At 42.9% G+C, this 25740-nt stretch overlaps 1 protein-coding gene across 1 annotated transcript; it reads right to left on the reverse strand.

Annotated features, from left to right (window-relative positions):
• Positions 1-647: 647 nt before the first annotated feature.
• LOC148101937 (liprin-beta-1-like) lies at positions 648-25669 on the reverse strand. The gene is made up of 16 exons (XM_087843010.1): positions 25515-25669; positions 25224-25256; positions 23460-23516; positions 23306-23371; positions 23111-23186; positions 22634-22734; positions 22274-22365; positions 20772-20949; positions 19105-19186; positions 9109-9314; positions 8221-8310; positions 7186-7299; positions 6777-6908; positions 5935-6027; positions 847-908; positions 648-732 (listed from the first exon to the last, which is right to left on the reverse strand). Exons 9-15 carry the CDS (start codon positions 19166-19168, stop codon positions 888-890), a joined length of 720 nt encoding a protein of 239 aa, XP_087699136.1. The 5' UTR covers positions 19169-19186; positions 20772-20949; positions 22274-22365; positions 22634-22734; positions 23111-23186; positions 23306-23371; positions 23460-23516; positions 25224-25256; positions 25515-25669; the 3' UTR covers positions 648-732; positions 847-887.
• Between the last annotated feature and the right edge of the window lie 71 nt (positions 25670-25740).

The raw sequence follows: 25740 nt of genomic DNA on the forward strand, positions 1-25740 counted from the left end.
GCAGTCTAATGTAATGCAAATCAATTTACCAAATGTAATAGTTACCACCTTCTTCTAATTCAGGAGCATAATGCAAACTAAAACTACATAATAATTCACAATCTTTAATTAGGGGTCTAACATGGCATAAAATAATATTATAGTCCGACACAGGCAACCGCATGCCACATGACTGAGACGCACCGACCAAGTTTGAGACCGACCCGTGGCCCTTTGCTGCATCTCCTCTCCCTCTCCACAAACCTCATCTGGGCTTTTCCCTCTCAGTTGTTCAGCATCCGTGCCTTCTTGTTTTTCGGACTCCACAGACGGAGGGCTAGCTCGGACTGTGGCCCATCCATCACCAGAACTCTCAACGTGCTCATTATCATTTGTCTTTGTTTCTGTAATGGACCAAAATATAAAATCAAATTATTTAACACATGATCCTGTTCACAAGATGTAGGAAGTAGCTCAAAAGTTTTCGCACACAAAACTATACAAACAACAAGGGGAAAAGGCAAGCAACCCAGGGATAGCTGAAGGGTCTGTGTGGCAGCTAAAGCTTAAAATGCATTATTTTAGCACATCATTAATGTCAGTTTTTAAATGCTGTGAATCAAATTTTATGTAAATTTGTCAAAATACTTAAATTTTTAGATTGTAACCTTTCTTTCCCTGCACGGACATCACCATGTCTTGTACTTTCTTGTACCGCAGCAGTGACTGTTTCAGTTCTTCAATTTTACGATCCTGCAAAGGAAAAGGTAATGAAAAAGAAAAATGAGGTCAGTTTATCCCCCCCCCCGGAGCAGCTTTGGGTAGCTGGGATGTGATACACGGTGAATCCTAGTTGGTCACATGTACCTTTTCTTCATTTGCTGCCATCAAAGACTCCACTGCCTTCTTCATCCTCTGGACTTCCACATCTAGAGAGGAGAGAAAAAGATTAATGAAAGAGTTCCTGGTGTGAAGTTTGAGGGTGTTAAAATGTGAGGATATGTAAAATTTAAACATACAGGATGCAACATTACAGGCTGTCAGTCCAGCAACATCACGGCCACACTGCTTTTTAGAAACCAAACGTACACACAGTGTTGGTGTGAGCGGGTGTTTTACATGTTAACCTTTGCTCAAACATTTCCACTTTTCAACACACTGACACACACTCTGATAGCGGTCCCTTTCAGTACTTGTGTATTTTGGCATACCTCAGCCTTTTCTACCAGTTTCCCTTCTTTCTTCACAGCCACCCTTTCACTGAGAACATTTCTGATACTTTAGAAAACAGATGGATGAACAGAACTTTTTTTGTCCTCCACTTGTTCAGTTTCCTAATTTTTTTACACTGCAAATTATGCTTATATCTCTCAAACTGTTATTGTTGGCAGTAGGGATGCACCGATACCGATACTGGTATCGGGTATCAGGGGCCGATACTGTAAAATGTGTGTGTACTCATACTCGTAAAAGTTAACCGATACCATGAACCGATACCAACTTATTTCATTAATCAGAGGGAGGCTTGTCATTTCTGTTGTAGTTTTTTAGATTGGCCACTAGGGGGCCAATTATTATTTTATTTATTATTTATTTTATAATTTTTTATATTTTATTATTTATTTAATAAGAATTATTTTGTTTGTTTGTTTACAATATGGACACTCTGCAATAATTTAAAAGTTTATTTTATTCGCAAACCTAATTTGTATTTATTTTATTCCAAACAGAAGTGTTTATTTATTATTCTGAAAGCTCGAGACAGTGCCAATAGTTCAGTGATATTTTGTAAAATTACAAAGTGGAGACTCTGCAATAATTTAACAGAAGTGCTTATTTTTCACTTGAAATTTTTTTGTGGTCATTTTTATTAAGATTTTATTTTTTATCGGCAGGGAATATAATAAAACCTGTCTTCCAATTAATTGTATTTGTGTGTGTGTGTGTGTGTGTGGTAGAAGTATCGTTTTTTTGTACTCTGTATCGGCAAGTACTCAGATCCAAGTATCGGTTTGAAAAAATTGGTATCGTTGCATCCCTAGTTGGCAGTGAAACAAAAGGCCAAAACTTTGAGATAAATCTACTCAAGGATGACTACAAACAAAGAAAATCCTTCTTCTGGAGTGAACCTGATAGAAAAGCTGCAGAATTACCTCAAGAAACTCATTTATACTGAAACATTTTGAGAATCTGGCTGAGCAGAAGCAGTCCTAAGGATAAACTGTCTGTTAAACATTAAACTGGTCTGGTCTACAGCTACAAATGTTTATTCAAGGTTACTTCTACCCAAGAAAAGTTTGACTAGTTATTAAACTCGGGGGCCTCGCTTATTTTTCCTCACCTGCACTGTAAATGTTTAAAAGGTATGCTCAAGACATGAAGGTAGCTTGTGTTTTTGCTTTAGTCAATAGGATTCTTAAAATGGACACTTGTAATTTGTACTTCAATATAGAGAATCATGGAGAGTGCGTGTGCTGTGCATGAAAAATGAAACTGTTCTATACAGATGAATGTAGAGTATAGTATATATAACTGATGGGAAAGTGGACATTTATTAAGACAGCTGTACATGAAAGAAACTGAAAAGCACAACAGCAGGACAGGTTAGCAGGGTGCGCACACACGCACACACAGGTTGCTGGTGAAGAGAGGTAGGTGATTAACGTTGGAAGACATGAGTCAGAAGGTGGAGTAAGCAGTCTGAAGGGTCACAACAAACAGTTCATTCTTCATTCCTGCTAACAACACAAGGCAAACTGTTCTTGTTGCTGTTGTAGCCGGGCATTAAAAACTCAGTGACAAGATTCGTGCCATTAAAAAAAAAAAGTTGAGATGTGGCGCGCTGTGGTCGGGTACTAGCACTGCAACTGGTTATAATGGACAAGCAGAGTTCAGATGGCTCATGCTCGTTCATGCAAATAGGGGTGGAGGTGAGTGCAATAATAAAATCACGGACATAAAAACCCCCCTTACGTTTTTCTTTCAGCCTCTTTCTAAGAGTTTCATCTGGATGAGAGACTAAACAGGACAAGAAATTATAAAATTGGTGCCTAGTAAATGCAGACTTAAGGAAGTGGTGTTTCTGATTGCACTTGACTTAACCATGCATTATAGCAAAATGCAGTAATGCGTGGTCAAGTAAATTATTTGCAAAAATACATACATTTTTGAGCGTGAAAACAGAATCTAACCAGATTTAATCGTTTTATGCCTCAAAAATTAAAAAGAAGAAGAAGAAGAAGAGGTGCCAAAGGGAGAGGTCAAAAAACCATAATCATACAGCAAGCACAACAGTCATCCTGGGAAAAGCCGACCTTCATCGCCTGGAGTTTGTGCTCTTTCCTCTGTTTCTCATACTGCATCTGGCCCATTTTGATTTTCAGGCTAGAAAGTTTGGCCATTAGTGACTAGCAGTAAAGAGACAAGCCACGGAAAGAAGAAGAAAACAGAAATGGGAAGGAGAGAAGATAAAAAGAGATCAAGAAATGTTGAATATCTAAATTTCCAGGAAAATGACCACTAAAGCAGATTAAAAGTAGGCACCGCAACAAACAACAAAACCCCCAAAGCTACACGCAGTTACTACATGCAGTTCAAGAAGCATACGATAGAAAACATCCAAAGCAATCATCTGGAAAATTCTAGTAAGCAGAGTCCCTCCTTCACCTTTTCTAACGTCAGCATATAAAAGGGTGGTGGCAGTCTGATGGTCAGCTGGCCTTCACCTAGTTTAGTTTAGCTTTTTGTGTTCTTGGTTAACTTCTCTTTTCAAACTGTAAAACAAACAATTTTCTTGTCTGTGTTGTAACAATTAAGGGTCCATTTGATATTTGAACTCGTTTCCTTTTGCAACCAAAACCTAAATTCACAGCATTCAAACAGCCATGAGAATCTCTGAATGAGAAGGAAAAAAAATCCTAAATAACACGAAAAAATCTTAGATGTTGTTAATGGAATTGGATTAAGAGGCAAAAGGGTGACAAGCTCTTTGTGACCAGGAGAGAGGAAAAAAACATGGTGGTTAGTAATCCCCCAGCCTCTGACTGACCACCTTCAAAGCAATTGCATCAGTTACCTGGCAGAAGGCAATTTGACTCAAAATAACTGAACTCCTTCTCAGACAATTTGGTAAAGGTTTGTCAATATGTCATCTAATTCATAACACCCCATTACACTGCAATCAATCAGAGTCACTGTTCCAGTGAGTGCAAATCATCTATGATGAGCCTTTTTGCAATAGAGGACTCAAGTCAGTGGCTGCATTGTGGTTATATCCCACATAAAAAGGAAGGCTGCTGAGCACCAGTGTCATTTTGAAGAAGTTGAATCACCATCCTGCAGCAGTGTGGCACCATTTGTGGAGGAACTTTGAAATTTCTGTTTCAAATTTATGATGTTCTGGCTGGACCCTGAATATAAATACATTTTTGATGCAAAATTCTGTGTACGTAGACAGCAACAGATTGGCCACATATGTCAACAGATTTGCAACTTTTGCAGATTAATCACAAACACATTGCAAGTACAAAAAAATTCCAAAAAGTTAGAACTCCTATGGACAGAAAGTCCATAGGAGGTGTAGAAGTGGCAGAAGCTTTTCGTTTCAGTGGTCTCAGAATCTCCTCTCTGCTTTTCAAAGATGATGTGATTAAGCTGGCTTTATCAGATGATGGCCTCCAGCTCACACTAGAGCAGTTTGGAGCAGAGTGTGAAGCAGTGGGAATGAGAATCAGCACTTCCAAATCTGAGGCCATTGTTCTCAGGCGGAAAAGGGTGGAATGCCCACTCTGGGTCAGGGATGAATTCCTGCCCCAAGTTGAGGAGTTTAAGTATCTCGGGGTCTTGTTCATGAGGGAGGAGAGAATTGAGTGGGAGATCGAAAGATAGATTGGTGCTCTGGGTGCAGTGACGCGGATGCTGTGCGGGTCCATTGTAGTGAAGAGAGAGCTGAGCGTGAATGTAAAGCTCTCAATTTACCGGTCGGTGTACGTCCCATCTATGGTCACGAACTTTGGGTAGTGACTGAAAGAACGAGATTGCAGATACAAGGGGCAGAAAAATTAGCTTTTACTGAGTGGCTGGCCTCTTCTTAGAGATAAGGTGAGGAGTTCAGCCATCCGGGAGACACTTAGATTAGAGCCGCTGCTCCTCCATGTTGAAAGGAGCCAGTTGAGGTGGCTTGGGCATCTGACTAGGATCTCTCCTGGGCGCCTCCTGGGTGAGACATCCGCCACCTTGAGGAGGTCCCAGGGCAGATGCAGGACATGCTGGAGACATATCTCTCAGCTGGCCTGGGAACACCTTGGTATTTCCCTGAAAAAGCTGGAGGAGTTAGCCAGGGAGAGGGAGGTCTGGGCTTCTCTGCTTAGGCTGCTGCTCCAATAGTGTAACAGAGCCCCGGATAAACGAAAGAAAACATAGATGGATGGATGAATAGATTGCATTCAGTTTCCCCCCTCCCCTTCAGATTTTACACAGCATCTGAACTTTTTAGGAATTAGGGTTGTAAATGCCAACTCAACCCCATTTCAATTTAAAACCGACACTGTATTATCACCATTTTGATCCATCAAAGCCGCTCTGCAAATACCAGCTGACTGAGTGATCACAGTCCTCGTCCACATCTGCAAAGGAACCATTTCCAAGGCAACAAGATCCAAATGCTCATTGCATAGTTGCAAAAATTCTGGCTGTGCTGTGGTCTCAAACCACTGTTTTCCCTACTGTGACTACAGCATAATACTATACAAATAGCAGCTGAAATGGTTGCATGAATAACTTTATCCAGGTAACAAGAGATGTACAGATATTATATTTTTTTAAAGGGCATAAAAGAACATTTCAGCTGTTAAGTATTGACTTTAAACAGAATGGTGGATTTTGGCTGTTTAAAAAAGGGTAAAACTAGTCCTTAAGATACATACACAGCCAGTAAAGTGCTCTGGGATGACTCACCTTAGTGGATTTAAGTTTCTTTTCATACTGTAGTTTTTCAGTCTCCAGTTCAGTCAGTCTGTACCGCAGCTCATTAATTTCAAGAATCAAATCCTGACAAAAGAAACAAAGAACAGGTCACACCTTAAATACTGAAGGATAATCCCCCCCCCCCCCCCCCCCCACACACATTTTTTTGTCCTCTAGATAAAAATTTAACTCTAAGATTCCAAAATGAAATTTAAGTGAATCATTTTAACATCTCATTAACTGCTTCCATCTTGCAAATGTGACTTGTATCAGCAAAAAGTTCTATAAAGTGACTACAAATGCATTTGAAAGCAGCAAATCAGTGCTTCCAAGCAGCAGCAGTGACAAAATGAGGGGAAGCTGCTTGTAGAAAAGAAGTGATTTATGTGCTGTGAGGCGGAACACGGACAGCAGCTTTTTGTTCCAGCGGGGTGGAAAAGATGGCCGCGCTGCTACAACAAGACCATGACATGTTTGAAAGCTTTCCAGACATTCTGCTCGGTCTATCTGGGAAGCAGAGAGCTTCCCATCTCTAGTAAACAAATGACTGACAACATCTTTATAAAAATCTTGTCTAATAAAGTAACAAAAAAAAATCCAATTAATATTACAATAATGTGGGTATACCGTCAATGGCTAGTTTAGCAAATACTAACAAGGAATAAAAATGACTTTGAGACTGATAATAAGACGGGATCCTCTCTCCCCGAGATTTAGGACAAAATAAATGAGTGTTTCATTATTGTTGAGCCTGTGTGTGTCTGTGTGTGTGTGTCTGTGTGCGTTAAGTGAGATAGAAAAGAAACATTCAGAAACAAAGAGGATTAGTTCACCTCGCTGTCCCTAAATCCGTCATCAAAGTCAAGCCTCTCTTTTTTCATACTGTTGAGTTTCAGCTTAAGGTTGGACACTTCAGACATAAGCTCAAGCTTCTGAGTCTCCAGAGTAGTTCTACACAGAAGCTCCTGTAATAACAAACAAATAATCTGTGTAAACAACACTGGTAGTACAGGAATTATTGTGTAAAGGTGGAGACACAAAAAGTCATTTGCAAAGCCTCAATGAGTAACAGTTTTAACAAGACGCCCCTGTTACATCCACTTATAAACTTAGCACAGCAGTGCACACAGTAGATGTTTACTTGACAGGAGGGTGTGAACTCAGCTCTTCCAGTTGAGAGTCAGCACCACCCAAACTTTCCCGTCCTCAGAGTGTAAGACAAACACACAAACACACACAGACCTGTTGCAGCATCTCCTCTGTGGCGTTGAGCTTCTCCCTGTGCTCATCCAAACACAAGTCCAGATCCCGAATCTTCTCCCCCTGAGCCTCAACCTGGTCTGTCAGTACACTCACCTGCATGAACACAAGGTAACACATTTTTAGAAAGGACAGCAAAGCCTGATATTAAACAAACCAAGGGCCAAGTTATTAAAGAACATGATGAGCCAAAGTTATCAGTTCCACTCTTTGTACTATTATAGATTTTTAAGAGTTTCAAGTCAGAAGAGAAATCTCTCTTAGTACGTCAGGGGTGGCGGCAGCTTTAGAATCATGCAATCAACATATACAGATACCCTGCTCCTAAAAACAGTGAGGGAGAGAACTAAACAAATCTGATCACAGTTCAAGTGCAATAAATCTTTTGCATGTGGGGCAGAAACACGAGCAAGCTTTGAAACCTCCAGTTAGGTTTTACAATGTTTCAGTTCCTTTCCAGATCCTGGAGAGTCCACCTGTAGCTACCCATAAATTATACAAACACTGGCTAATAATTACATTAGTAACCATTTGCCACCCCAGGGAAATTCATTAAAAATCAACAAACAAAAATGAATTCAATAATAAAGCATTATGTGAACTATTATTCAGAAATTTGCGGTTTCTTGACGTTTTCAGAGCAGCAGCAGATTTATTGAGTTTATTAAGGACGTCAGGCTGTGCTCCATTTTCACCTTTTAACTCTGCGTTGGTTTAAGTACTAGGAGTATTTTCTTAAGTAAAACAATATTTATCAGTAAGTGTTTTTTGTGTGTCAAACCCCTGACTTAATTTTTAGAGCTTCAAGCATTCTTTCAATGCTTGATGTTGCTAGGTTACAAAAATGGTTTTCTCGCCCGCCATTGTTTACAGTGTTGATAACGCAAGTCCTGCCCCTTCTTGTTTTTGACTGGTCGATGAGAGGGAGAAGTAACATCGATGAGCTTCACAGGACTTTTACAGAAAATAGACGGTGGAGGAGATGGTAAAATTATGGAATTACTGCTAGACAGGTACCTGAAGCACAAGAGACTCCTTATCACTCTCTAGTCGTGAAAGCCTCTCCTGGTAGTGGTCACCTCCACCCAATGAAATGTGTCCGTTAGACTGGGGAGAGAAAAATAAATTATTAGAAGAACTCTTTAATGTCTACTAATGTTCTCAGCTGAAATTCTTCACATCAAAGTGCCTGAGCAGCTACACCACTTCACCCTGCACAAATAAAACCTTACATGGTTGAAATGGAGAGCTCACATTCAGACTGCTGTACACAGAGTGGGTTACAGTATTACACAAAAACTCTCACTGGCCTGCAGCCAGTCACTGCTCTGATTCACAAGAAGTCTGTGCGTTTCTTGCTGCACATCAACTGTGACACCAATACAGCTAATCCATCTTGGATTCCATGGGAACCCAGCAGTACAGGACAATTGTTCTGCGTTTTCGCTTAGCAAACAAGCCATTTGTGGACTTGGATACAAGACTGTTTGCCCACACTGTTCTGTATTAATACAGCTTTAATTTGGCACACGCAACAATCAGAATCAAACCAGCTGTGCTACAGTTTGTTTGAAGGACGTCATGCCCAGCCATCACAGGAGAAACTCCTTCCATGATTTTTTGATTTATTATTAGTCCTTTATTTATCCAGGTAAAAAAATCTCATTGAGATTAAAAATCTAATTTCCAAGAGAGATCTGGCAAGATTACACAACTTGCACCGATTTCAAAAACAGAAAATGCAACACGAGCGCTACAACGGTTTACCCTGAGGCTACACTTTTCTGGATGGCAGAAGAGCAAAAAGTGGTCTGTTTGCTTTAATTTCTAAAGACCTGCTAATAAACTTTATCTCTTTCCATGAATCCAACTGATATTTCTAACATCCACAAGTAAGGGTCTTACCATGTGACCGTGGAGCCACTCAACAAAGCTGTCAGCTGTGGAGTCGGGGATCTGGCATCGTAGACTCTCCCTTTCCTCCGAGTCCATCAACTCTAGGACACTTCTTAGGTCTTCCAAAAGGTGAAGCGCTCGCAAACTACCCATAAAAGGTGACGTAGGCGACTGGCAGTCAAACAAACCATTGGAGTAGTCTATAGCTTTGGAACCTGAGACAAAAGAATCACAACAGGAATAAATATGAGGATAAAATTAGTCCAGAGACAGACTGCAGTGTCATCTTATGCTGCATGTGATGTTTGTTGACAAGCTTTAGTGAGTAAAAGTTCTCATCTGCTAGATTACAGAGGACATCAATCATTTTGTGGCTCAGGCACTAACAGTAATTGAAGAACACAATATAATTTTCCAAAATGTTGGGATGCTGTGTAAAATGTAATCACATTATTTAAAGCCAACACTGAATACACAATTTATAAAAATGTTGAAACTGAATAACTGTCATTAAAAGAAAAAGCGTATGTTAAAAAAAAAAAGTGTATTTCATAAAGGTTGGAACATGTTTACCACTGTGTTGCATCACCTCCTTTTTTAAGCAACATTTTAAGCCTTCTGATGAGGACACAAAAGGCTGGCAAAGTCACAAATGTTCCATCCTTACAACAGGTTTGCCTCTCCTTTCTGGACCCTTCTTATAGACCTTTGCTACTTTAATTAAAGTAGAATCTGGTTTGGCATAATCTTGCTAACATAATCAAAGATCTTAAAGACATTGTCTGGATGGCAGAACACATTACAATTATGCTGCAGCATCGATAGCACCTTTACAGATTTGCATGTTACCCATGTCACAAGCACTAATACACCTCGTCACATCAATACTGATTGATCAGACTAAAGAACTTTTTTTTCTCTCGACTTTTCACCAGTTCATGTCAAATGATGTCATGCCAAGTCATTTGTGTTATATATATGTAAGGCAGTGACTGGAATAGGTCACAAGGTGTCGCTGTTGAGCTGCATATACATTGTAAATTTTTGCAATTTTGACCATTTGTCCTCTGCAGGACACCGTAGTTCAGATTTCTTGTTCGCGCGGGCGCCATCTTTGTTCAGTGTTTACTGTGATTTGCAAAGGTAAGCACTGTCAGAGGTGTACTGCATTGGTTTTTTGTTTAAAAATAAGTGTTCCACTGTGTAAAATGGCGGTTTGCTAAGCATATATTGTGTTTGTTGGGAGGTTCATGTATTGTCTGATGAGAGTATGAGCAGTTTGTGTGCATGTTTCATTTGGTAATATCTGCCGCGATTTCGGGCTACATTCCCGCTAGTTAGCAGAGCACTCATTCGGGAAAAGTAATGCAAGATGAAGTATTAGCTTTCCAGCTACAGTTTGCTGGTAGTCCAGCTATGTTAGTTTTGTCTCATACACATTCCTGAGACCGAGGAATTTTGTAAAGACATGATTATTTTTGCTTAATGTGTTTTTTATATATTTGTTGTTGTCTTTTACTATGTCGATAATCACGCAGTGTTTACTGTGATTTGCAAAGGGCCAGCAGCAGAGTTGGATTGGTGCTTGCCCCAGCATCTGAATAAACGGCGCGGTCCGAGCCACAAATTGAACGCCTGTGTCCGACTGGTCTCTCTACTGTGCACCCCAATCCAACACAAACTTACACAACGCAGAGTCCGGGGTGTAGGGAGGCCCCTGCACTGGTTGGGTTACATCTTTGGTGCCGTGACCCGGATTTGTGGCACTTCGAGACCGGAGAGAAAGCAATGCCGACACCCCCAGCTACGCTGCTGCAGTAAGAGGTGTTGCCGTCTGACGGGGTACTGAACTAAGTATATAACTGCCTGTGCAGCTGTATTACTGGGACTTTCACCTCCCCAGGCGTATCCTTTGAAAGTGAAATCTTGGGGTGGTTTCATTTGAGGGTTTTCTGTCATTGAAAAAAAAAAAAAAAAAGACTCAGAGACTTGAATTGTAGTGAGAATGTTAACTGATGTTCCCTGTCTATAATGATAATCATCAAATGCGGTTAAGAAATTGCTTCTGATTTGTGTCATTCACAACCTCTGTGTTGAAGATAGTTGTTTAACTGCACTCTGAGTTTAATGCTGTTTTTTTTGTGAATTCTTTTTTGCGTTATGAGATGATAGTTGTCATACATCTGTGTTGTGTTCTATTTTACTAGAAATAGATTGTACTTACTCACACTGAAAAGCATACAACCCACATACATTTTTTGGTGCAGCTAAATTGGAAATACAGGACAGTGAAAATGATGAGAGACTATGCAGACACTCCGAAGAGGGCACAGCCTCACCTTTTGAATGAAGGGGCAACAGCTAGCGTCCGTACAGTGGACCAACAGTCATCAGTGAAGTCGAAGCTGGTCACCCAGTTCCCCAGCTTCACTGGCCAGCAGCTACAGTATCACACCCCAATCAGGGACCTCACCGACTCTGGGCTGGGCACACAACAGACCCCACCACCAACCATGCTTTCACCCCAGACTGATCTTGGCGTGGCTCCAGCTCATGCCCCACCACTGCCAGCCTATGGAGGCCAAATGCAGGTGCCCTCACACCTATCTGAAATTCGCCCAAGTTCAGTGCCAGCCAATCAGACAAGCCAGTCCAACCACAGCCCTCTAACTACAGCCCCTCCAGTGTTTCAGCCAGATGTACAGATAACTATGCCCCCTGCTTTTTCTCCTCAGGCCAGTGTCCATGCTACACCGGCACCCCATGTTGCCTCATATCCCAACTACCCAGCGGTGCAAAGTACTCAGCAGCCCACCCTGAACCAATCATTTAACACTCCTTACCCAACGATGACCGTTCCATTCAGCTCCCAAGCATACACCAGCCATCTGTATTCCACACCTGCCCCCCAAGCCACCTAACAGTGCAGGGAGTGGGCATAATGAATAATCGTTCTGCAGCCGAGCAGACCCTTGAAAGTTCAAAGCATGGGCTGACCCCCCGTTTGCCCCGCATGCCACTAGCTGCTGTCCATGACTCTCGAGCTCCCCTCCACTCATCTGCTATAAGCTCCAACACTGTCATGCCCCCTATTGTGAATATGACCCATGGAGGTTTTATAGCCCCACCCGGCACCCATGCCTCAATGCACGTACCAACCTCTGCTTTAGACCCCCAAGTTAGTGGACACCCTGGTATACCCCCCCAGCAGGTGCATACCTCTTTAAGTGCTCCTGGCGGGGCTGCAGCCAACGCTAACCCCCCACTAGCTGCCTACGGTGGTTTTATACAGACTCACCAAGTGAAAAATGTCCAAGCCTTCACTGGCAGTGCTGACAGCAAGGTCCTTGTAGAGGACTGGATTCGTGACATGCAGTATCTTCTTGAGGCAATAGAGCTCCCGATTCACCTACGCTTTTCCACGGTGGTGCGTCACCTAACTGGTGAAGCCCGAAAGCTGGTCCTGAATCTACCTCTCCATGTCCAAACACCTGAAAGGGCATTCGAAGAACTGAGAGCACGGCGACACACAGAGCTCCTCAGATCTACTAGCGGACTTCTATGAGCGTGTTCAGAGGTCTGGGGAGTCTGCCTGTTCATATGCTATAGCACTGGAGGCAACACTGCGAGCTGTGGAAGAAAACCAAAGAGGAGGCAAGCCTTTCCCTGACCGTGACAGTAAACTCACCCGGCAGTTCATACGGGGGATTAATGATGAAGATGTGTATGCGAGGATCTCGCCAATGAAGCCCCGGCTTTTGAGTTTCCGTGAGCTGCAGGCTGAGCTCCGAAATTTAGCAAAAGAAACAAAGAGATTCCAGCCTCAAAACAAGTCAAAGAAAACTTATGCCCAGGTACAAGTGGCATCAGAGTGTAGTGTGAATGTGAAGGCAGAAAAGGCTAAACATTCCTCAGAGTGGTCAGAGCTAGCAGAGATGGTCAAGAAATTAGCATTGAGCCAGGAGGAGCAGATGGCCAAGTTGACCCACCTTGAATCGAGAATTGATGCTCCATCCTCTGCCACTCCACTGAGAGTCCGACCACCTCCTGGGGCTGCAACCCCAATGTCAGTGGTCACATGCTACCGGTGTGGGAAGCAAGGACATATAGCCCGGGTTTGCAGAGCAGTGCTCCCAGGGCCTGATCAGACATGGGCAGGCGATCCTCAGCCTGTGACCCCCATGGAGGGAAACACTTACTCAGCTCAGCCTTTAAACTGATAAAGCCCATGGTCGCCGGGGCAACCATGGGTGAGCAGCAAGTCCCCACAGTGCAGGTGAACAAAGGTGACGGAGGAGAGAGCACTCCCCTAGTTGGTCCCAGGAATGAGGGAGAGGTGGAAGTCAACGGAATGAAGTGCAGGGCACTCATCGACTCTGGCTCCCAGATAACCAGTATTACGCATCAGTACTGGCGCAGCCACCCCACCCTCCATAAACAAAAGCTACAACCTTCTAAGATACCTATAGAAGGTGCAGGGGGCCAGAGTGTCACCTACCATGGTGTGCTACGCATCGACCTGAAATTGTTGGGGAGAGAGTTTAAGGGTGTGCCCGCTTTTGTTGTCACTAACACAGAGTACCGCTCCACTGTTCCTCTGCTTGTAGGAACTAATGTCCTCCGTGCCTCCAGAAGCCACCTCCAGGCAACCTACGGCTTGCAGTTCCTTCTCCAGGTCAAGGAGACTCATCCGGAGTGGTACACCTCCCTGCTGGAGATTGAGAGCACTGAACAGTGTGATGTGGATGACACAGTGGGCCCTGTTGTTTACACTGGTCGTAAGGTACACATTCAAGCTGGGAAAGAGATGGATTTAATGTGCAAAATAAAAGCTGGACCACAAAGAAAGACTTATACAGTCTTAATTGAAGGCCATCCCTCCCTGCAGCTCAGCCAAGACATCCTGGTCGCCAGAGTTCTTGCTGATGTAAAGAAAGGATGTGCCCCGGTAAGAGTGATGAACCTCTCCCAGCATGCTATCACTATCAAGCCTCACACGCATCTGGCCAAGGCATCTCTGGTGGAAAGTATTGTGGACTTTTCAGACAGGATGCAGGGCAGTCATCACATTCGCGGAGGCAGAGAAGCATGCCTGGGTATGGACCACGTTGTGGCAAGCCAGGAAGTGGATTTAAGTGGCGCAGACGTCGAAAACGAGCACCAGCGTTCCCTTCTTAAAGAGCTGGTGGAAAGGAACGTAGGTGTGTTCTCACAGCACCCCCTGGATTATGGCCATACAAAGACTGTGCAGCATGAAATCCCTCTGGTCGACTCTAAGCCATTTCGACTGCCTTACCGTAAGATCCCCCCATCACAGTGGCAGGATGTGAGAAGGTTGCTGACAGAAATGGAGGCAGCAGGCGTTATCAGGCCCAGCAAAAGTCCATATGCTTCACCTGTCGTGATCGTAACCAAGAAAGATGGATCACTAAGGCTGTGTATTGACTATAGGAAACTGAACTCCTGCAGCACGAGAGATGCTTTTCCTCTCCCCAGAATAGAGGAAGCTCTGGAGGCTCTAGGGCAGGCAAGATACTTCTCCACCCTTGACCTCACTTCTGGTTATTGGCAGGTAGAGGTGGCGGAGCATGACAAACACAAGACGGCATTCAGCACCCCTATGGGGCTGTTTGAAGCAAATCGGATGCCCTTTGGACTCCAGAATGCTCCCTCCACCTTTCAGAGACTCATGACCTGCTGCTTTGGCGACCTGAACTTCACCCACCTCCTAATCTATCTTGATGATCTCATTATATTCTCCAAAACCTTTGATGACCATCTGGAAAGACTGCAGCTGGTGTTCGATCGGCTTCGGGAGCATGGCTTGAAGTTAAAGCCTTCTAAATGCCAGCTAGTGAGAAAGGAGGTTCAGTATTTGGGTCACTTAGTGTCTGCTGAGGGGATCCGGACAGACCCAGAAAAGATCAGCAGGGTGAAAAACTGGGTGAGGCCCACAAACCGCAAAGAAGTGTTGCAATTCCTGGGATTTGCTGGATACTACAGGCGGTATGTAAGTGGGTACTCTACCCTAGCTGCTCCCCTGTACCGCCTAACTGCTGGTGACCCCAGGAAGAAAAAGAGAGGGGGAAAGAAAAGTCTGGCCACCGATCCACCCTTTATGTGGACAGATGAATGCGAGAAGGCATTTAAGACCCTAAAAGAAAGGCTGACAAGCGCTCCAGTGCTGGGATATCCTGACTATAGCTTGCCTTTCGTTCTGCAGACGGACGCCTCAGGGGAGGGTCTGGGCGCCGTTCTAGCTCAGGTCCAAGGGGGAGCTGAGAGGGTCATAGCCTTCGCCAGCAGAGGTTTGAGCCCAGCAGAGACAAGGTATCCTGCACACAAACTTGAGTTCCTTGCTCTCAAATGGGCGGTCACAGACAAATTCTACGACCACCTCTATGGGCGTAGGTTCTCTGTCCAGACAGACAATAACCCTCTCAAGTATGTTATGTCCTCAGCAAAGCTGGATGCCACAGGCCAGCGGTGGGTGTCTAGGCTGGCTGCTTTCGATTTCGATGTCCAGTATCGGAGGGGACAGAGCAACACAAACGCTGACGCCCTCTCTCGCATGTCTAACCAGGAGGTCATGCACATCCTACAGACATGCCCTCAGTGGGTGGGTGTCGATGAACAGGGGCATGGTGTGACACAGGCTACCCAGGATATTCAAAGCCTCACTGGCCATGGCACGCCTGCAGGGGAGGAACTGGAACTCGGGCCCCCTACATCCACTGAGCCTTACAGGGATGTGGGGATGGAATCCCTGCCCACCATGACCAAACAGGAGATCCGTGCAGGGCAGAAAAAAGACCTTGTTATTGGCCCTGTCTTGCACTATAAGAGTATGAACCAGAAGCCAAGCCGCAGTGAGCGAATGAGTGCTGAAGGGCACGTGCGCCTTCTCTTAAAGGAGTGGAGAAGGTTAGTGGTAAGGGATGGCATCCTGTACCGCTGCGTCCAAGACAGCCAAAGGGGAGTAGTTGAGCAATTGGTGCTACCAGAGGATTTGCGTATATCAGTCAAGACTGCTCTCCACGATGACTCAGGCCACCTTGGTTTTGAGAGGACATTGCACATGATAAGGGAGAGATTTTATTGGCCACGGATGTTTCAGGAAATCAAGGCTTGGTGCGAGCAATGTGAGAGGTGCTGCCTTAGGAAAACTCCAACCGCAGGGGTCAGGGCCCCCCTGGTCAGTATCCACAGCAGTGCCCCCTTGGAGCTAGTTTGTGTGGATTTCTTGACTCTTGAGAAATCAAAAGGTGGTATCGAAAATGTCCTTGTTGTCACTGACCATTTCTCACGCTATGCACAAGCATACCCCACTAAAGACCAAAAAGCCAGCACAGTGGCTAAGGTGCTGTATAGAAACTTTTTCTGTCGGTTTGGCTTCCCAGCAAAATTGCATGCAGACCAAGGGCGTAATTTTGAAAGTGCTGTGGTGAAGGAGCTTTGTAAATGCACCGGCATCACTAAGACCCACACCACGCCCTATCACCCACAGGGCAACGGGACAACTGAACGGTTTAACCGCACCCTCATGAACATGCTGGGGACGCTAGAACCTCACCTGAAGCCCCGGTGGCACGAATATGTGGATGCAATGACACACGCCTACAACTGCACCCGCCATGATTCAACAGGGTACACACCATACTACTTGATGTTTGGCAGGCATCCACGGCTCCCTGTCGACTTGGTTTTTGGGCTGTCAACCACTAATGGGTCGGGGGGATATAGCGAGTATGTCCAGACCCTGCATGACTGCTTGTCACAGGCTTCTGCACAGGCTAATCAGGCCTCTCGCCAGGCTAAGGGTCACCAGAAAAGATACTATGACCGACAAGCAAAGAGTCAAAGCTTCAGCCCGGGTGACAGAGTCCTTGTTAAAGTGTGTCATGTGGAGGGGCGAAGCAAACTCGGAGACAAGTGGGAGTCATGTCCATACATTGTGGTGAAGAAACAGCCAGACATGCCGGTGTATGTGGTGCGATCGGAAAATGGTGATACAGAGAGAGTGGTCCACCGCAACCTACTCACACAGTGTATGTTTCTTCCAGTGGAGCAGGTGGGAGAGGAGGCAAGGGAGGAAATGGAGCTCGATGTGGAGGAGGTGCATAGAGGAGAGATTGAGGATGTAGAGGACAGTGGAGAGCAGGCTGGTGAAGTAATCAGACACGAGGAAGAGTCGGACACGATCGAGGACTGGGAGGCTGATAGCCTGGAAGGAGGTGGGGAGGGAGTTTCAGCTGAAGCAGCAAATGGATCACTTGCCCCCACAGGACCAGGGGAAAAGGACACAGGGGCAGGACAAGAGAGTGAAGATTGGAGGGGGAATGAAACTGCCAGGGTCACCCACTCACCTCCCAGACCAAGTGAACCAAGGAGGAACTTGCCGAGGAGTCGGCATCCCCCAAAGAGACTGACTTATGGGTCGAGAGTTAACGAACCAGAGGCGGATCAAAAGAAGATAGAAAGGGGATGGAAGCTGTGGCAGAGGGCCAAAGCAAGGAGGGCTGCAGGAAACACGTAGGATGACACAGCCAGTGTACCCATACTAATAGGATACACACATAGACATTTTCGCATTACACTGCACATCTTCCCACACCGTTATTCTTTTATACATAGTGAGACTGTTTTGTTTTGTTTTGTTTGATGACTGGGACGCCATCACTTAAAGGAGAGGCGGATGTAAGGCAGTGACTGGAATAGGTCACAAGGTGTCGCTGTTGAGCTGCATATACATTGTAAATTTTAGCAATTTTGACCATTTGTCCTCTGCAGGACACCGTAGTTCAGATTTCTTGTTCGCGCGGGCGCCATCTTTGTTCAGTGTTTACTGTGATTTGCAAAGGTAAGCACTGTCAGAGGTGTACTGCATTGGTTTTTTGTTTAAAAATAAGTGTTCCACTGTGTAAAATGGCGGTTTGCTAAGCATATATTGTGTTTGTTGGGAGGTTCATGTATTGTCTGATGAGAGTATGAGCAGTTTGTGTGCATGTTTCATTTGGTAATATCTGCCGCGATTTCGGGCTACATTCCCGCTAGTTAGCAGAGCACTCATTCGGGAAAAGTAATGCAAGATGAAGCATTAGCTTTCCAGCTACAGTTTGCTGGTAGTCCAGCTATGTTAGTTTTGTCTCATACACATTCCTGAGACCGAGAAATTTTGTAAAGACATGATTATTTTTGCTTAATGTGTTTTTTATATATTTGTTGTTGTCTTTTACTATGTCGATAATCACGCAGTGTTTACTGTGATTTGCAAAGGGCCAGCAGCAGAGTTGGAGTGGTGCTTGCCCCAGCATCTGAATAAACGGCGCGGTCCGAGCCACAAATTGAACGCCTGTGTCCGACTGGTCTCTCTACTGTGCACCCCAATCCAACAAAAACTTACACAACGCAGAGTCCGGGGTGTAGGGAGGCCCCTGCACTGGTTGGGTTACATATATATACATACACACACAAATACCAGCATTGTAACATTACTCTGAACAGGTGAACAGACATCTGGGCATAGACCCACTGAGGGGGGAAGGGATATGGAGAGAAATGTAATGCATATAGGTGACTGAATGAGATTTACATAGGTAAAAAAAAGAAAAAAAGAAGGGACGACCCCCCCCCCCCCCCAAAAAAAAAATGATGCTATGAGATTGACCTTCACTTGGATTCTTTTATTGGTAAAGACTGACAAATACATGGGGTGGGGCATTAACTTTTCCCAGCTTTTAAAAGGGGTAGAAAAAGTTTAAGAACCACTGGTTTAGAGTTACACAGACTCAAAGTGCAAAGAATAAAGGCTAGATGGAGCACAAGGTATCACATGACAGCTTGAATGTCAGCTGTGCAACAAGCCATAACAAGACACCAGATAAGGGCTTATCAATGTTGACTCAACCTAGAAGACCTGCAGAGACTTTGTTGCTTTAGGCTTTCACAAGTACTAAAAGTCATGGTAAAATATTGCGCTGATACTTTTTAACGGGAGAGGTTTACCTGCTATAATTCCATCCATCTGCTCAAGAGCAGCAGCCAACATGTCGCTGGCATCAGACATCATCTTCAGTCACTGACAAACCTATAAAGACCAATAAAACCAGTTTAAAGGGTTAGCCCCGAAACACAGTAAATGTTTTAAAACTATTTTTTAAACTACAGTTCAGTTCACATTTCAACTTACAGGTTACAGATTTTTTTTTTTTTCCCAAACATGTCTGCTCATTTGCTCATGCACATAAAATAAACTTTTATTGTTATGTATTTCCAGTTCACTCTTGAGCAGGATGATCTTTGAATGTTACAGCTTTAACCAGACATACATTTTTAAAAACTTGTTTAAGCCACAAAAAACAAAACGAAACAAAATAAAATTTCCTGATTAGCAGAGGCAAATCAAAATTGTGAGATACCCAGTTGGGATAATGATTACAAATTTTGACTTATGGATGGCAGCAAAGTGGCAGAAACCTAGCGCACCGTAGTGCTGGAAGATAAAAATTGTGTTTTGCTAAGAATTTTGATTTCGATCTGATGTTATGCATATTTTGATATGCCAGTTGTTTAATATTAAATTAAACCAATATCTAAAACACTGGTGTTCTGAATGTCCTATCAACAGGACAGTGGGAACTTTGTTTGGATTGAAATAAAGATGCATTTCCGTGTCCCAGTCTTTACATTTGCCCAAACAACACAGCAGTCCCTTTCTCTTCTGATGTTCGAAAGACCCTGCTGTATATTTGTACATGTTTAAGCATGCAAATAGAGATGTTCATGTGCACACAAACATCCACTGACACCTCTTCTTTATTCAGCTACCTTCAATCCTGGGAGTGCCCAGCACTGGGACGTTCCACCAGTTTCAGACTTTATGGAAACCACCCACAGACTGAGCACTGTTATTTAAGCATTTCTGTAGTCACAGTTTCCATTATGTGTAAAAGAAGCACGTACTAAAACACAAGACTCGACACAACACACAGCAGACTGAGAGGAGATGAGCACCCAGCATGCCACTGGTCCACAGTAAAGTGCTGGGTGGTTTCCAACAGTAAAATCCTGAATGTGTGTAAAGATGCTTCTCTCAGTAACAACAGTAGCTGCTTACTACACATTTTGCAAAAGACCTGACATTTAGAAATGGCAGGGCAGAATTCGAGCATTTTACAATGTTTCCATGGAAGGACGAGGGCTGGTATACAAATATTTCTGCACATATATCCATAAATATTTCATGCCTGTGTGTGTAGACACCCCGAAAAAACAATTGCAACCCATTAGAAACCCTGCAAGGGATGACCTTTGAATGGTTGTCAGCTAAAATCTAAACTAAACTGACTAATTGATTAATTATACAAATCATACTAGTTTATATAAGAATTTGGTTTGCTAATAAGCAGCACGAATTCAAAAGTCAATATAATTTAGAAGCTAGAACTAAGAAATAGTTGACATAATATCAGCTACAGTAATGTGCAGGGGTACTAATGTACATTTTTTATTTAATTACACTCTCTTGTTAACACAATTATAACATCAGAGCCATCTTTGGATCCTTGGTTAACATCCTTGCAAGCTTTGATTCGGCTGCTGTTCACAGTATACTGCTCAGTGCATGGTTAAGCTGCTCAATTAACACTTTGACAAAGTTGGATTTCACTCACTTTGCTTTTGCAGGCAGAAAAGCAGTTTAGAAATTAGTAAATTAGAACAGCTTTTGCACGCTGGCCGAAGGATCAGGTGTGCGACTGGCTGCAGGAGCAGGGTCTTGGTCTTTATGTAAACATGGCTCGCGTGTGGATCTCCTCTGGACAGACGCTGCTACAGGCCTCGCAGCTGGACCTGGAGAGGGTGCGATGAAGCAGAAGAATTTAATAAATTTACCAACACTGGAAGAAAAGCATTCCTGCCCTGAACTTCCTGTGCAGTAACTGGGGAATGTTGTGTGTTTAATCCAAACTTGTGGATGTTTAGGAGCTGGGCATCAAACAGCCACTGCACAGAAAGAAGCTGCAGCTGGCTCTTCAGGCCCTCGGCTCAGAAGAGGACAATAAAGGAAAGCTGGACTACAACTGGGTGACAAGTAAGTACCAGCTGCTAGTCGAAGATATGAGTCTGCTGGTCTGTTTTTTATGTTTGTGATGTTTTCATCAGAATTGTGAACATCACAGCAGATGCCTTTGTGTGAAAGTAACTGAGAATAAAACAAAAAAACATGAAGGAGATTTTTCTGCCTGGATTTTTATAGCAGACAACCTTAAAAAGATTCTGCAATTTTGCATAATTTTAAAAAGTTTTAGTTTCTTCAGTATTGAACAGCAGAAATTAGGCTTTCTTGTCCGAGGTCATTTAAGTAAAAAAAAGAAAAAAAAAAGACAGCGGCCGACAGCGCTGTAAAAAATGGTAGACTTGTGGGTAATAAGCAAATGAATAATGCAGAAAACAGAGATTTGAGATGGGTGTTTGAAGTAGAGAGAGAGAGAGAGAGAGAGAGAGAGAGACGTAAACACAGAGCGGACCCGACGCATCAGAATCGGTGAGCTCCGACAGCGTGTCCGTGTACAGGCCATCAGGTGAGAAAGCCGAGAAAGAGAAAGCTGATTCTGATGCATCGAGTCCGCTCTGTGTTTACGTCTTTGTGTGGAATCCGTGTACCTGCTCTCATTTGCTGTTTGGTGGTTGTTGAATTAGTTTTGTGAGCTTTAATCTGAGAATCTGGCGTTTCTGGCAAAACACAGTTCTATTTAAAAGTCGTTTCAGGATTTAATGAATCGATATCGCTTTATTCAAGCTACTCACCTCTCTCTATCCACCTGCACTTTCAACTGGACCACGGCCAATCAGAGAGGTCCCGCCCCTGACTATCTCTGAATGGTTTAGTCCACGATAGGGGCATACTGTGTGTCTGTTGTTGACCACAGAGAGTTGCAGAGATTTTTTTTTGTTACCCGAAGAGTTGGTCACACTGGTGTGACCAAATATTTTTTTTAGTTGCACCACTGAAAAATTTGGTCGTATTTGCGACCAAATTAGTCGCACTCTAGAGCCCTGAATGGTCATCAAACATTTTACTGATATATACTGAGATGCCAAAACTCATCATTAAGGGTCCAGGTGAGGCCCTTCAGGGGGAAAAAGTTAAAATGAGAGTGCTATGGTTACGTGCCTGGATCCAGGGGACATTCGTTGAGTTTTGAAAACTCCATGGGCGTCTTTCCCGTGAGAATGCAATTCGAGCTTCGCAGCATGATGGGCATCCTGAGAAAAGCAGAGTTATCTTCATTAATAAAATATGAATATTGCTTCAGTGTTGTTATAAAGCAGAATACGTCAGCACAAATGAGTGAAGAAGGTCAGTTTATCAGCAAACAAAGCTTAAAAATCACAAAAGCTAAATCTTTTTTTAGCACTTGTTGGCTTACTGAGCTTTGCTGGAGAGGTTTTAAATTTGTAGATTTGATATAAATGTAACATAAATATGTCTGCATCACAGAAAAGAAGCAGGGGAGGGGGAAAAAAAAGATACCTTCCAATGGGCAGCGCATTGCGAATTATCCTCTGACTGCCACGGGTGTACTCTATATCCACTGTGATGGGCGCAGAGTAGGTCATATCTCTGAGACGACACTTTGGGATGAAACGGATGACTCTCAGCTATATCTCATCATCTTTAAAGGAAAGTATTGGAGGTGTAGGCACTCAAATATAAGTAACAAAAATAATTAATTAAGAAATACCTCTGAGGGCTACAACTAAATGCCAGCTGAGTCTAGAGATGCCTGAGTGAGACATGTTCCCTCTGTATTTAATGTGTGATTATCTGTCCAAAGTGTAGAGAATTAATGTGCAATGATATATATAAATATATATATATATATTTTTTTTTTTTTTTTTAACTCATTTAAAGCTGTGTTTTTGATTACTCAAAGGCTTTATTCAACTTTAATTAAACCACAGTAAACAATGGTTCATATTTAACAGCAGAAACACATGCTACTCTCACCTCGTGGGGAGAGACTGGTCTGGTCACATTGAAGCTTTCTTCCACATCCGGCATGCCAACATAGATATTGAGGTATCTGCAAATATTTAAAAATCCATTATTTCCTCTTTTAATAAAAAACAAAACAAAAAAACAACTTGTTGTGCATGTCTGCAGTGTTAAAGTCAGTGATGGTGGATGCACACAGTGACTTACTTGAGGTACCACATTGGATCAGCATCACTTGTGATTTTCTCATTTGCCTTCATAATTTTTTTTGATCTAGAAGAAGAACAAATGAGACATTGATGCTCAAAATCCAAATGTACATGAAAAAGCAGCAACAGACAAAGACATGCTCGTGTTTTACCTCTACATTAATGAAATAGTTGAATGAGTCGATGTGCTGCTTTACCAAACCTTTCACCTGCAAAACACACATGATATACATGTTTACTCTCCCAAATAATATTACTCACACAGATGTAGACCCACCAACTGTTCTGTCATCATCACACAGGAGGATACTTTGATATTTGATGACAAAGAAAAGTAATTTAAAGAAGGTCCATGACTTAAAACTTTGACAGGGTAAAAGAACAAGACACGCTGTACGCGGTATATTTGGTCATTATGGCAATATTTCATTATTTCATGGCCATACTGGACTCAAATGTTTCACTTTTTACTAAATGTATTTCTTTGGCCAAAAATATCTTGCTAAGGAATCAGAAGAAAAATGACCAGATAACCACATCAATAAGCTTACCAAAACTGCTTTATGTAACTTAAAAAATATAAGATTAGAAAATCCCTATCTCAAACTGACTGTGAGAAATTGGACATCAGGGGAGGTTAGTTTATTGCAGCGCTCTAGTTTCAGGACTCCCCAAATTATCAGTTGGATTTCCCTTACTCATTTAAAATCTAGCCTTGGAATCCTTACAGGTACACAGAAATCACAAAGCTTTTGATGATTTGGTACCCAGTACAGACATCTCAGGTCATCAGTTTCAGATCTGTTCTCAAAATCGTATCTTAGTGTGTTGAGGGTACTTTCAGATATTCTGGCTCTGTTCCTTGGAGCAGGCTGCTGACCTAGGATCAGTTACATCTCTGTGTACATTGAAAAACAGACTCAAAACCTTTTTAGCCGCACAGGCCCACAGCTAATAGATGCTGTTGTTTTATTTAATTGTTTTTAATGCCTTAAGACATCATAAACCTACAAAGGGTTTTTTTCAGCTGTCATGTAATTCTGTATAAATAATCATTCTGTAAAATATGTAAAATTTCTGTATAGCTGTATATCTCATATTTCTGTATAGTTTTTTTAATTTCATATTTCTGTATAGATTTTCATATTTATATCCTGTTCATAGCCTGTACATAGCTTGTACTCACTACAGCCTGTACATATTTATAGTTATAGCATATTCATAACATACCTTCATACCGTGTACATTATGACATACCATAATAGATCCATTTCTGTAATATACATACATATCTATATTATTGCTAATAAATATTTGTAATACATCTATATTATGGCTAAAGCACTTCTTGATGGATGCAAACTGCATTTCGTTGCCTTGTACCTGTGACATGTGCAGTGACAATAAAGTTGAATTCTATTCTATTCTATGTAATGACCTGTACTATTTAAATAAACATGTCATTGTTATTGTTTGACTGCTTTGGAGTGATAGGAAGGCAACAGTAAGTCAAATTACTACTACACCACTACACGAAACTGAGGCTACATTTTGCACAGACTCAGCAATATAAGATTGGAAAAAGGTTTTCTGGTCTAATGAGTTTTGATTTCAGAATTTGGTGTGAACATCATGAAAGCATGGGGCTGCTGGTTGGGGGACATTATCTTCTCACACTTCAGTCCCCAGTTGACTAAGCACCATTTAAACACCAAGGCTTGCTGAGGATTGGTGCTGACCACAGTATGGCTGCTTCCAGCAGGGTAACGCACCATCTCACAGAGCTCAGATCACCTCAAACTGTTTTTATAAACATGACAGCACACTATTATAGTTTCTACCATACTTTAAACATATTTTAATCAAGCAGCATTAAAATTTAGTAAAAGTGTGTAAGGGCTGGTGTGTTCTGTTACCTTCAGGAAGGCTGGTAACAACTTCCATTTTTCCTGTTAAAAAGGGAAAAAGAGCAAATAAACAACAAGTCCGTTTTTATTCATAACGCGAAAACTATTCAAACTGTGTACATACTTATGCACTTTCTCCAAATTGTACACTAGAAAAAATATCTGTCAGAAACAACAAACTGGGACACAGGACGTTCCCCTTCACTCTGCATCTCTATGAGCTAACAGCCTCCACGCTAGCGTTAGCATCTCTGTGCTCGTGCTGCTACACTTTCGGTCCTTTCCAGTCTTCATACTCACAGCTACGGTGTTGACAGGAGCCGCCAGCTCCTGTGGAGTCATGTCGCTAAACTGTCCTCCCAGGACCTCCATGGTTTACTCCACTGCTTACTCCACTGCTTAACAGCAAACACACAAAAACCTGTACCAACTGTCAGTGTTGATATCTTGCAAGCGTGACTCCTTTGTGTTGCACTCTAAAACGTCCGTACGACCGGAACCAAGAAAAGCGTTCCGATTCTGTAAC

Source organism: Neolamprologus brichardi, chromosome 7 (assembly GCF_056152115.1).
Source record: "Neolamprologus brichardi isolate AB-2024 chromosome 7, ASM5615211v1, whole genome shotgun sequence".
NCBI lineage: Eukaryota > Metazoa > Chordata > Actinopteri > Cichliformes > Cichlidae > Neolamprologus > Neolamprologus brichardi.